The 11,189-nt window shown below is 46.0% G+C and overlaps 1 protein-coding gene across 1 annotated transcript in view; it reads right to left on the bottom strand.

The window, feature by feature from the left end:
- Nucleotides 1-595: 595 nt before the first annotated feature.
- LOC139368865 (PRP6 pre-mRNA processing factor 6 homolog (S. cerevisiae)) overlaps nucleotides 596-11,189 on the bottom strand; it is a 28,846-nt gene continuing 18,252 nt past the window's right edge. The window contains exons 16-21 of the mRNA XM_071108306.1: nucleotides 7,674-7,850; nucleotides 6,505-6,638; nucleotides 6,312-6,403; nucleotides 5,184-5,298; nucleotides 1,397-1,523; nucleotides 596-1,292 (exon numbers count right to left, since the gene is read on the bottom strand). Coding sequence (XP_070964407.1) covers nucleotides 1,140-1,292; nucleotides 1,397-1,523; nucleotides 5,184-5,298; nucleotides 6,312-6,403; nucleotides 6,505-6,638; nucleotides 7,674-7,850 — 798 coding nt within the window. The 3' untranslated portion in view covers nucleotides 596-1,139. The remainder of the gene's footprint in view (nucleotides 1,293-1,396; nucleotides 1,524-5,183; nucleotides 5,299-6,311; nucleotides 6,404-6,504; nucleotides 6,639-7,673; nucleotides 7,851-11,189) is intronic.

The raw sequence follows: 11,189 nt of genomic DNA, 5'->3' as shown, positions 1-11,189 counted from the left end.
ATGCAAAAGGGTGACACTGATGCAGTGGATTGAGACACTGCTCATGCAAAAGGGTGACACTGATGCGGTGGATTGAGACACTGCTCATGCAAAAGGGTGACACTGATGCGGTGGATTGAGACACTGCTCATGCAAAAGGGTGACACTGATGCGGTGGATTGAGACACTGCTCATGCAAAAGGGTGACACTGATGCGGTGGATTGAGACACTGCTCATGCAAAAGGGTGACACTGATGCGGTGGATTGAGACACTGCTCATGCAAAAGGGTGACACTGATGCAGTGGATTGAGACACTGCTCATGCAAAAACTCATATCTCTAGTTTAAACTTATGGATTTATGGCGATTTTTTATTATGTTACTTAGATTGACGCAGGTGCATCAATAGACTTAAATAAACTTTGCATTGTTGGACAAGGACCCGTAAGTCAGCATTTCATCGTTAGTCTACACCGGGTTGTTTATGAAGCATGTGACAAATAAAATGTGTGATCTTGAGCCGACTCATCTCACCAATATTGTCATGCCACATACAGATCTTGGAAGATGCTTGTTTTCTTAAGAAGAGATCTCATATCCAAGGCAATTAAATGGTTGATTTTCAGTTTGTTTTTTATTGAGGAATCCTCCGGAGCGGGTTTAAACAGTTGTAAGACATACACAAGCAGTGAATCATGACTAACTATTTACGGTGTATATCTCAATCAAACAAATTACAGAAGAGTAAAAAAAACAATACCATGGTCAAATTAATGGTCACATTAACATCTTTACAGAGCTGGTATCAGGTAACTTAGTCTGCTCCAAGAATACCCTTGCAGATTCAATTGAAGGACATTTTATTTCACAATTCAACAAATTATCCTGTTTTCATTTTCCCAATAGCAATGTGCTTTAAAAAAAACTCTGCATACATTGCATAACACTGTAAATATGCAAATATTCTGTACTAATAGTGAACCATAGTCCACTCCTCAGACCAGGCAAGTGTGTCCCCGAAGACTGCAATTATGCTGCTACTCCCTACCACAGACTTTGAAAGGAGAGAACTTGAGGTGTGTGTCACTGGTTAATGGACAGAGGGGCACGGAGTCATAGAAACAGATCCATAACACACACAGTGTCTGTCTGTCCAACTTTAGAAGGTGTTTTTTATCTTGGAAGCGACCTGTGTGAGGATCTCTCCTATCTTCTTCTGCCAGTAGAGGACATGTTTGGACTCGGCACACCACAGCTCCCCGTGACGCGGCTCAGCGTTCTCACACCGCTTACGCACCTCTTCCTGCTGCTCCTACAGGGGACACAGAGAGAGAGAGAATGTGAGACACCATAGAACAACACAGAGCCTCCCACACACATACAAGCTCATTCACACACACACACACACACACACACCTCAGTGCCGTGTTGCATCTCAAACTTGTAGAAGAGGGCCCAGGCATCTCCAAGGTCTGGCTCAATCTTCACTGTCCTCAGGAACCACTCTCTGGCCTTAGTGATCTTACGCTCGCTCCAGAACAGCCTGCAACACACACACGAGCTGGTTACCGCTAGATTACGACTAATATGTTGACAGAGTGAAAGTAAGAGAGAGAGGGAGAGTTTAACCTACTGAAGGAATGAAAGCAGAGAGAGGGAGAGTTTAACCTACTGAAGGAATGAAAGCAGAGAGAGGGAGAGTTTGTCCTACTGAAGGAATGAAAGCAGAGCGAGGGAGAGTTTGTCCTACTGAAGGAATGAAAGCAGAGCGAGGGAGAGTTTAACCTACTGAAGGAATGAAAGCAGAGAGAGGGAGAGTTTGTCCTACTGAAGGAATGAAAGCAGAGAGAGGGAGAGTTTAACCTACTGAAGGAATGAAAGCAGAGAGAGGGAGAGTTTAACCTACTGAAGGAATGAAAGCAGAGAGAGGGAGAGTTTAACCTACTGAAGGAATGAAAGCAGAGAGAGGGAGAGTTTGTCCTACTGAAGGAATGAAAGCAGAGAGAGGGAGAGTTTAACCTACTGAAGGAATGAAAGCAGAGAGAGGGAGAGTTTGTCCTACTGAAGGAATGAAAGCAGAGAGAGGGAGAGTTTAACCTACTGAAGGAATGAAAGCAGAGAGAGGGAGAGTTTAACCTACTGAAGGAATGAAAGCAGAGAGAGGGAGAGTTTGACCTACTGAAGGAATGAAAGCAGAGCGAGGGAGAGTTTGTCCTACTGAAGGAATGAAAGCAGAGAGAGGGAGAGTTTAACCTACTGAAGGAATGAAAGCAGAGCGAGGGAGAGTTTAACCTACTGAAAGAATGAAAGCAGAGCGAGGGAGAGTTTAACCTACTGAAAGAATGAAAGCAGAGCGAGGGAGAGTTTAACCTACTGAAAGAATGAAAGCAGAGAGAGGGAGAGTTTAACCTACTGAAGGAATGAAAGCAGAGAGAGGGAGAGTTTAACCTACTGAAGGAATGAAAGCAGAGCGAGGGAGAGTTTAACCTACTGAAAGAATGAAAGTTTAAGTTTCAAGTTGTAATGTCACATGCACAAGCCTTTCTTGCAAACTCAAAACCCATAACAACATAATACTAGAACAAAAACACGAGAAATAAGAAATATGAAGCAAGCAAGCAAGCATACCATATACAGGCGCAGTTCCAATACCATATTTACAATGTGCTGGGATACTGGAGTGACGGCGGTCAACATGTACAGTACCAGTCAAAAGTTTGGACACACCTACTCATTCCAAGTGTTTACATTTTTTACTATTGTCTACATTGTAGAATAGACATCAAAACTATGAAATAACACATATTGAATCATACAGTAACCAAAAAAAAAAGTGTTAAACAAATCAAAATATATTTGATATTTGAGATTGTTCAAAAGTAGCCTCCCGTTGTCTTGATGACAGCTTTGAACACTGCACCGGTACCACTTGCCGTGTGGAAGCATAGAGGATAGTCTATGGCTTGGGTGGTTGGAGTCTAACAACTATCAGGACATTCCTAACACACCGCCTGATATAGATGTCCTGGATGGCAGGGATCTCGGCCCCAGTGATGTACTGAGCTGTCTGCACCACCCTCTGTAGCGCCATGTGATCAAGGGCAGTATTATTTCCATACCAGGCAGTGATGTACTGAGCTGTCTGCACCACCCTCTGTAGCGCCATGCGATCAAGGGCAGTATTATTTCCATACCAGGCAGTGATGTACTGAGCTGTCTGCACCACCCTCTGTAGCGCCATGTGATCAAGGGCAGTATTATTTCCATACCAGGTAGTGATGTACTGAGCTGTCTGCACCACCCTCTGTAGCGCCATGTGATCGAGGGCAGTATTATTTCCATACCAGGCAGTGATGTACTGACCTGTCTGCACCACCCTCTGTAGTCCCATGTGATCGAGGGGAGTATTATTTCCATACCAGGCAGTGATGTACTGAGCTGTCTGCACCACCCTCTGTAGTCCCATGTGATCGAGGGCAGTATTATTTCCATACCAGGCAGTGATGTACTGAGCTGTCTGCACCACCCTCTGTAGCGCCATGCGATCGAGGGCAGTATTATTTCCATACCAGGCAGTGATGTACTGAGCTGTCTGCACCACCCTCTGTAGTCCCATGTGATCGAGGGCAGTATTATTTCCATACCAGGCAGTGATGTACTGAGCTGTCTGCACCACCCTCTGTAGTCCCATGTGATTGAGGGCAGTATTATTTCCATACCAGGCAGTGATGTACTGAGCTGTCTGCACCACCCTCTTTAGCGCCATGTGATCAAGGGCAGTATTATTTCCATACCAGGCAGTGATGTACTGAGCTGTCTGCACCACCCTCTGTAGTCCCATGTGATCGAGGGCAGTATTATTTCCATACCAGGTAGTGATGTACTGAGCTGTCTGCACCACCCTCTGTAGCGCCATGTGATCGAGGGCAGTATTATTTCCATACCAGGCAGTGATGTACTGAGCTGTCTGCACCACCCTCTGTAGCGCCATGTGATCGAGGGGAGTATTATTTCCATACCAGGCAGTGATGTACTGAGCTGCCTGCACCACCCTCTGTAGCGCCATGTGATCGAGGGGAGTATTATTTTCATACCAGGCAGTGATGCAGCCAGTTAAAATGCTCTCAATGAAAGCAGAGCGAGGGAGAGTTTAACCTACTGAAGGAATGAAAGCAGAGAGAGGGAGAGTTTAACCTACTGAAGGAATGAAAGCAGAGCGAGGGAGAGTTTAACCTACTGAAGGAATGAAAGCAGAGAGAGGGAGAGTTTAACCTACTGAAGGAATGAAAGCAGAGAGAGGGAGAGTTTAACCTACTGAAGGAATGAAAGTAAGAGCGAGGGAGAGTTTGTCCTACTGAAGGAATGAAAGCAGAGCGAGGGAGAGTTTAACCTACTGAAAGAATGAAAGCAGAGCGAGGGAGAGTTTAACCTACTGAAGGAATGAAAGCAGAGCGAGGGAGAGTTTAACCTACTGAAAGAATGAAAGCAGAGAGAGGGAGAGTTTAACCTACTGAAAGAATGAAAGCAGAGAGAGGGAGAGTTTGACCTACTGAAGGAATGAAAGCAGAGAGAGGGAGAGTTTAACCTACTGAAGGAATGAAAGCAGAGCGAGGGAGAGTTTAACCTACTGAAGGAATGAAAGCAGAGAGAGGGAGAGTTTGACCTACTGAAGGAATGAAAGCAGAGAGAGGGAGAGTTTAACCTACTGAAGGAATGAAAGCAGAGAGAGGGAGAGTTTAACCTACTGAAAGAATGAAAGCAGAGAGAGGGAGAGTTTAACCTACTGAAAGAATGAAAGCAGAGAGAGGGAGAGTTTGACCTACTGAAGGAATGAAAGCAGAGCGAGGGAGAGTTTGACCTACTGAAGGAATGAAAGCAGAGAGAGGGAGAGTTTGTCCTACTGAAGGAATGAAAGCAGAGAGAGGGAGAGTTTGACCTACTGAAGGAATGAAAGCAGAGCGAGGGAGAGTTTAACCTACTGAAGGAATGAAAGCAGAGAGAGGGAGAGTTTAACCTACTGAAGGAATGAAAGCAGAGAGAGGGAGAGTTTAACCTACTGAAGGAATGAAAGCAAATAGAGGGAGAGTTTGTCCTACTGAGACAGTACAAAGGGGAAGGTGGTCATAGCACAGATAAGAGGGGGGGGGTTGTGAGAGAAAGAGTGAAAGATGAATGCTCTGTAGTTTGGTAGTGTGTGTCGTACTTGGCCACGGCTAGCAGGACGTGTGGGTCGTGTTCACACTTCTTCAGAGCATCAACACTCTTAGTCTTCCTCTGGGGCCGTGCCTCCAGAAACACTGCCTCAGCCCACAGGATACCTACAGAAAGACAGAGATATATGTAAATACAATATGTAAGAGTATTTTCTCCATCCTGAACTGTTTCATGTTGAACATGATTAAATATAGACATACTTAAAATAGACATAGTTAAAACACAAACAACTTTAACCTTCTGGTGTCTGAGGACTAAACCATGTCAATTGAGTAAACACATCAGAATTGTGTTTTATTTACACTTCACTAGCTAGGTTTCCAACCAGTTGGCGACAGATTTCCATGCAAATATTCAAAAATCCACATAAATACAAAAAAACGAATTTCCCACCGGAGATGTTTACATCAAATTGACGGCTGTGCGTGAAGACAAATGACTTGTGCAGTTAAATTCCTATGTACTGAATAAACAAATCTAATGTAAATGGGTTTCCATTGCATTTTCAACTCTACCGATGGGTTTGCAAAAAAATATTTTTGCGTTAAAGAGCAAATGTGCCCAGCAGCTCGAAGATACAGCATACCACATGATGAGATCATTAGGATTTTGTTTTGTCAAACGGCAGTCAAGCATCGATCATCATGTCACCATCTTGCACTTTCACCACCCTGTGAAGTTCATAACTTATTTCATCTGCAGCCTAATAAACTGCCTGCTTTCCTGACGAGTCGTAGTGGAAAGACCACACACAATATCATCGCGTGACTCCAACTTTATGTCGAAATGGTTATTATATCCATATTTGTGCATAAAGGAATTTCCGCCGCCATTTCACAAAAAGATCCCACCTTGTCTAGAGTATTGTTTTGTCGACATTTGGAAAGTTTACCGACACATTTGCCGTTTCCATCAGGTCTGTCGTGACATTATCTATCCGATGTGTACTTTACTCACATAAAAATGGTAGATGGAAACCTGGTTTATGTGAGTAAATACATCTTATATTCTCAACAGTGAGACCAAGCTAACTGGGACAATCACCACTTGGATCTAGCAGACTAAAAAGACTGAGAATTGCTTTCCATCACACACACATTGCGAGGGACTGTCTTACCTGAGTTGGGGCACTCTTGTAGAGCTTTAGCCATCAGTGTGTTGGCGATGTTCTTCAGTCCTGCCCTGAACTCCAATCTCACCGACTCCAACCTGACAACACACACAAACAGGGTACTGTGTATGCATCAACCAGTTTGTGTGTTTTAAGAGTGTGTGTCTGTGTGTAAGCGTAACGCGTCTGTATATCTCACCATAGGTCTGGGCTCTGTGGGTTCTTGAGGCGTGATTTCTCCAGAATGGATCTGGCCCTGGTCAGCTGGCCAACCCTCTCCTCCAGACGAGACAGCAGCAGCCACAGGGACATGGAGTGGGGACACTTCTTCAGCTACACACACACACACACACACAAGATGAATCAGTGTTAAACACACATAACTGAGCAACATTGAACTTCAGATAGCCTACTGTCGCTCTAGCTATATGAATGTATTCAGATATCTCTCATCATCCAGAATGCCCGCTCCTGTCTTCACGTCCAATCTCCCTTCCACCTCTCACCCCCTGGTTATAGGACTCCCTGGCCTCTCTCCATCTCTCCCCTTCCTCACCCCCTGGTTGTAGGCCTCCCTGGCCTTCTCTCTCCCTCCTCACCCCCGGGTTGTAAGGCCTCCTCTCTCCCGTTCCTCACCCCCTGGTTGTAGGCCTCCTTGGCCTTCTCTCTCCCCTTCCTCACCCCCTGGTTGTAGGCCTCCCTGGCCTTCTCTCTCCCCTTTCTCACCCCCTGGTTGTAGGCCTCCTTGGCCTTCTCTCTCCCCTTCCTCACCCCCTGGTTGTAGGCCTCCCTGGCCTTCTCTCTCCCCTTTCTCACCCCCTGGTTGTAGGCCTCCCTGGCCTTCTCTCTCCCTCCTCACCCCCGGGTTGTAAGGCCTCCTCTCTCCCCTTCCTCACCCCCTGGTTGTAGGCCTCCCTGGCCTTCTCTCTCCCCTTCCTCACCCCCTGGTTGTAGGCCTCCCTGGCCTTCTCTCTCCCTCCTCACCCCCTGGTTGTAGGCCTCCCTGGTCTTCTCTCTCCCCTTCCTCACCCCCTGGTTGTAGGCCTCCCTGGCCTTCTCTCTCCCTCCTCACCCCCTGGTTGTAGGCCTCTTCTCTCCCCTTCCTCATCCCCTGGTTGTAGGCCTCCCTGGCCTTCTCTCTCCCCTTCCTCACCCCCTGGTTGTAGGCCTCCCTGGCCTTCTCTCCCCTTCCTCACCCCCTGGTTGTAGGCCTCCCTGGCCTTCTCTCTCCCTCCTCACCCCCTGGTTGTAGGCCTCCCTGGCCTTCTCTCTCCCTCCTCACCCCCTGGTTGTAGGCCTCCCTGGCCTTCTCTCTCCTTCCTCACCCCCTGGTTGTAGGCCTCCCTGGCCTTCTCTCTCCCTCCTCACCCCCTGGTTGTAGGCCTCCCTGGCCTTCTCGTTGTGCTCAGACTGCTCCTCTATCTGTCCCCTCATCATCCAGAGCTTGGGGAAGTCCTCATAGTGTTTAAGAGCCTCGGTACACAGCTCGTGGGCTGCTTCGATGTTCCCCAAAACCCACTCCAGCTTTACTGACTTCATAAACACCTGCAATGGGACAAACACACACTCTGTATATACATTTTTCATCTTAGTCATTACATTAGAACACTTAAATTCTCAGCAGCATTTCATTCTGAATAAAATCTTGCAGAAGAAATAGCATTGAACAAATATATTTTTGGTGGCAAGACATCAGACAACCATTTCAAATGTAACTAATATCATGTTAATTATGCCAGGTGCAACATCCTCAAGCCTAGCCTGGGTGTTTCTACCTTCAACAACACCACATTGTTACTTTATCTGGCAAGGCAATGCTATGATCTCCTGGAGACAGACAGCACTTTGGCAGTTTCCCATCCAGTTGTGAATCTAGCAAGCCTGGGCATGGACGCATGGATAACACACCATTACCTTCATATAATACTTCCTCCCAAAACAAGTCTGAGGTCAGGAGGAAAGTGTGTGTGTGTGTGTGTACACTATGTTATCTATATATCCCACTGGGCCACTCTGACAAGACAAATGAGTTTTGAAATATCCCCCTGGGGCTTTCGTTCTCTTTCACCCGACACTGATGTTGAGGTTGGGCAAACTGGAAGATGGATGACTGTAGGACTCGCTCTGATTCAGCTCTTTGTATCCATAGAGGAGTCTTGGCTGACTGTAGGACTCGCTCTGATTCAGCTCTTTGTATCCATAGAGGAGTCTTGGCTGACTGTAGGACTCGCTCTGATTCAGCTCTTTGTATCCATAGAGGAGTCTTGGCTGACTGTAGGACTCGCTCTGATTCAGCTCTTTGTATCCATAGAGGAGTCTTGGCTGACTGTAGGACTCGCTCTGATTCAGCTCATTGTATCCATAGAGGAGTCTTGGCTGACTGTAGGACTCGCTCTGATTCAGCTCATTGTATCCATAGAGGAGTCTTGGCTGACTAGGACTCGCTCTGATTCAGCTCTTTGTATCCATCCAGGAGGAAACGAAAGATGCAACAACTACGATGGGTTGCTAATATGACTAGGATTGTGCCTTTTGCTTGAGGACAATTAAAGAAAGTTGATATGAAAACCAATAGAACAGGAGAGAAATGGCATAGTGGTGGGTCCAATAGAACAGGAGAGAAAATACATAGTGGTAGGTCCAATAGAACAGGAGAGAAATTACATAGTGGTGGGTCCAATAGGACAGGAGATAAATTGCATAGTGGTAGGTCCAATAGAACAGGAGAGAAATTACATAGTGGTGGGTCCAATAGAACAGGAGAGAAATTACATAGTGGTGGGTCCAATAGAACAGGAGAGAAATGGCATAGTGGTAGGTCCAATAGAACAGGAGAGAAATTACATAGTGGTGGGTCCAATAGAACAGGAGAGAAATGACATAGTGGTGGGTCCAATAGAACAGGAGAGAAATGGCATAGTGGTGGGTCCAATAGAACAGGAGAGAAATGGCATAGTGGTAGGTCCAATAGAACAGGAGAGAAATGGCATAGTGGTGGGTCCAATAGAACAGGAGAGAAATGGCATAGAGGTGGGTTCAATAGAACAGGAGAGAAATGGCATAGTGGTGGGTCCAATAGAACAGGAGAGAAATGGCATAGTGGTGGGTCCAATAGAACAGGAGAGAAATGGCATAGTGGTGGGTCCAATAGAACAGGAGAGAAATGGCATAGTGGTGGGTCCAATAGAACAGGAGAGAAATGGCATAGTGGTAGGTCCAATAGAACAGGAGAGAAATTACATAGTGGTAGGTCCAATAGAACAGGAGAGAAATGGCATAGTGGTGGGTCCAATAGAACAGGAGAGAAATTGCATAGTGGTAGGTCCAATAGAACAGGAGAGAAATGGCATAGTGGTGGGTCCAATAGAACAGGAGAGAAATTGCATAGTGGTAGGTCTAATAGAACAGGAGAGAAATGGCATAGTGGTGGGTCCAATAGAACAGGAGAGAAATGGCATAGTGGTGGGTCCAATAGAACAGGAGAGAAATGGCATAGTGGTGGATCCAATAGAACAGGAGAGAAATGGCATAGTGTTAGGGCCAATAGAACAGGAGAGAAATGGCATAGTGGTGGGTCCAATAGAACAGGAGAGAAATTACATAGTGGTGGGTCCAATAGAACAGGAGAGAAATGGCATAGTGGTGGGTCCAATAGAACAGGAGAGAAATGGCATAGAGGTGGGTTCAATAGAACAGGAGAGAAATGGCATAGTGGTGGGTCCAATAGAACAGGAGAGAAATGGCATAGTGGTGGGTCCAATAGAACAGGAGAGAAATTGCATAGTGGTAGGTCTAATAGAACAGGAGAGAAATGGCATAGTGGTGGGTCCAATAGAACAGGAGAGAAATGGCATAGTGGTGGGTCCAATAGAACAGGAGAGAAATGGCATAGTGGTGGGTCCAATAGAACAGGAGAGAAATGGCATAGTGTTAGGTCCAATAGAACAGGAGAGAAATGGCATAGTGGTGGGTCCAATAGAACAGGAGAGAAATTACATAGTGGTGGGTCCAATAGAACAGGAGAGAAATGGCATAGTGGTGGGTCCAATAGAACAGGAGAGAAATGGCATAGAGGTGGGTTCAATAGAACAGGAGAGAAATGGCATAGTGGTGGGTCCAATAGAACAGGAGAGAAATGGCATAGTGGTAGGTCCAATAGAACAGGAGAGAAATGGCATAGTGGTGGGTCCAATAGAACAGGAGAGAAATTGCATAGTGGTAGGTCCAATAGAACAGGAGAGAAATGGCATAGTGGTGGGTCCAATAGAACAGGAGAGAAATTGCATAGTGGTAGGTCTAATAGAACAGGAGAGAAATGGCATAGTGGTGGGTCCAATAGAACAGGAGAGAAATGGCATAGTGGTGGGTCCAATAGAACAGGAGAGAAATGGCATAGTGGTGGATCCAATAGAACAGGAGAGAAATGGCATAGTGTTAGGGCCAATAGAACAGGAGAGAAATGGCATAGTGGTGGGTCCAATAGAACAGGAGAGAAATTACATAGTGGTGGGTCCAATAGAACAGGAGAGAAATGGCATAGTGGTGGGTCCAATAGAACAGGAGAGAAATGGCATAGAGGTGGGTTCAATAGAACAGGAGAGAAATGGCATAGTGGTGGGTCCAATAGAACAGGAGAGAAATGGCATAGTGGTGGGTCCAATAGAACAGGAGAGAAATTGCATAGTGGTAGGTCTAATAGAACAGGAGAGAAATGGCATAGTGGTGGGTCCAATAGAACAGGAGAGAAATGGCATAGTGGTGGGTCCAATAGAACAGGAGAGAAATGGCATAGTGGTGGGTCCAATAGAACAGGAGAGAAATGGCATAGTGTTAGGTCCAATAGAACAGGAGAGAAATGGCATAGTGGTGGGTCCAATAGAACAG

This window comes from Oncorhynchus clarkii, chromosome 16, assembly GCF_045791955.1.
Source record: "Oncorhynchus clarkii lewisi isolate Uvic-CL-2024 chromosome 16, UVic_Ocla_1.0, whole genome shotgun sequence".
In the NCBI taxonomy this organism is placed as follows: Eukaryota; Metazoa; Chordata; class Actinopteri; order Salmoniformes; family Salmonidae; genus Oncorhynchus; species Oncorhynchus clarkii.
The sequence above is the reverse complement of the archived record's forward strand: the minus strand, read 5'-3'. Positions and strand labels throughout refer to the sequence as shown.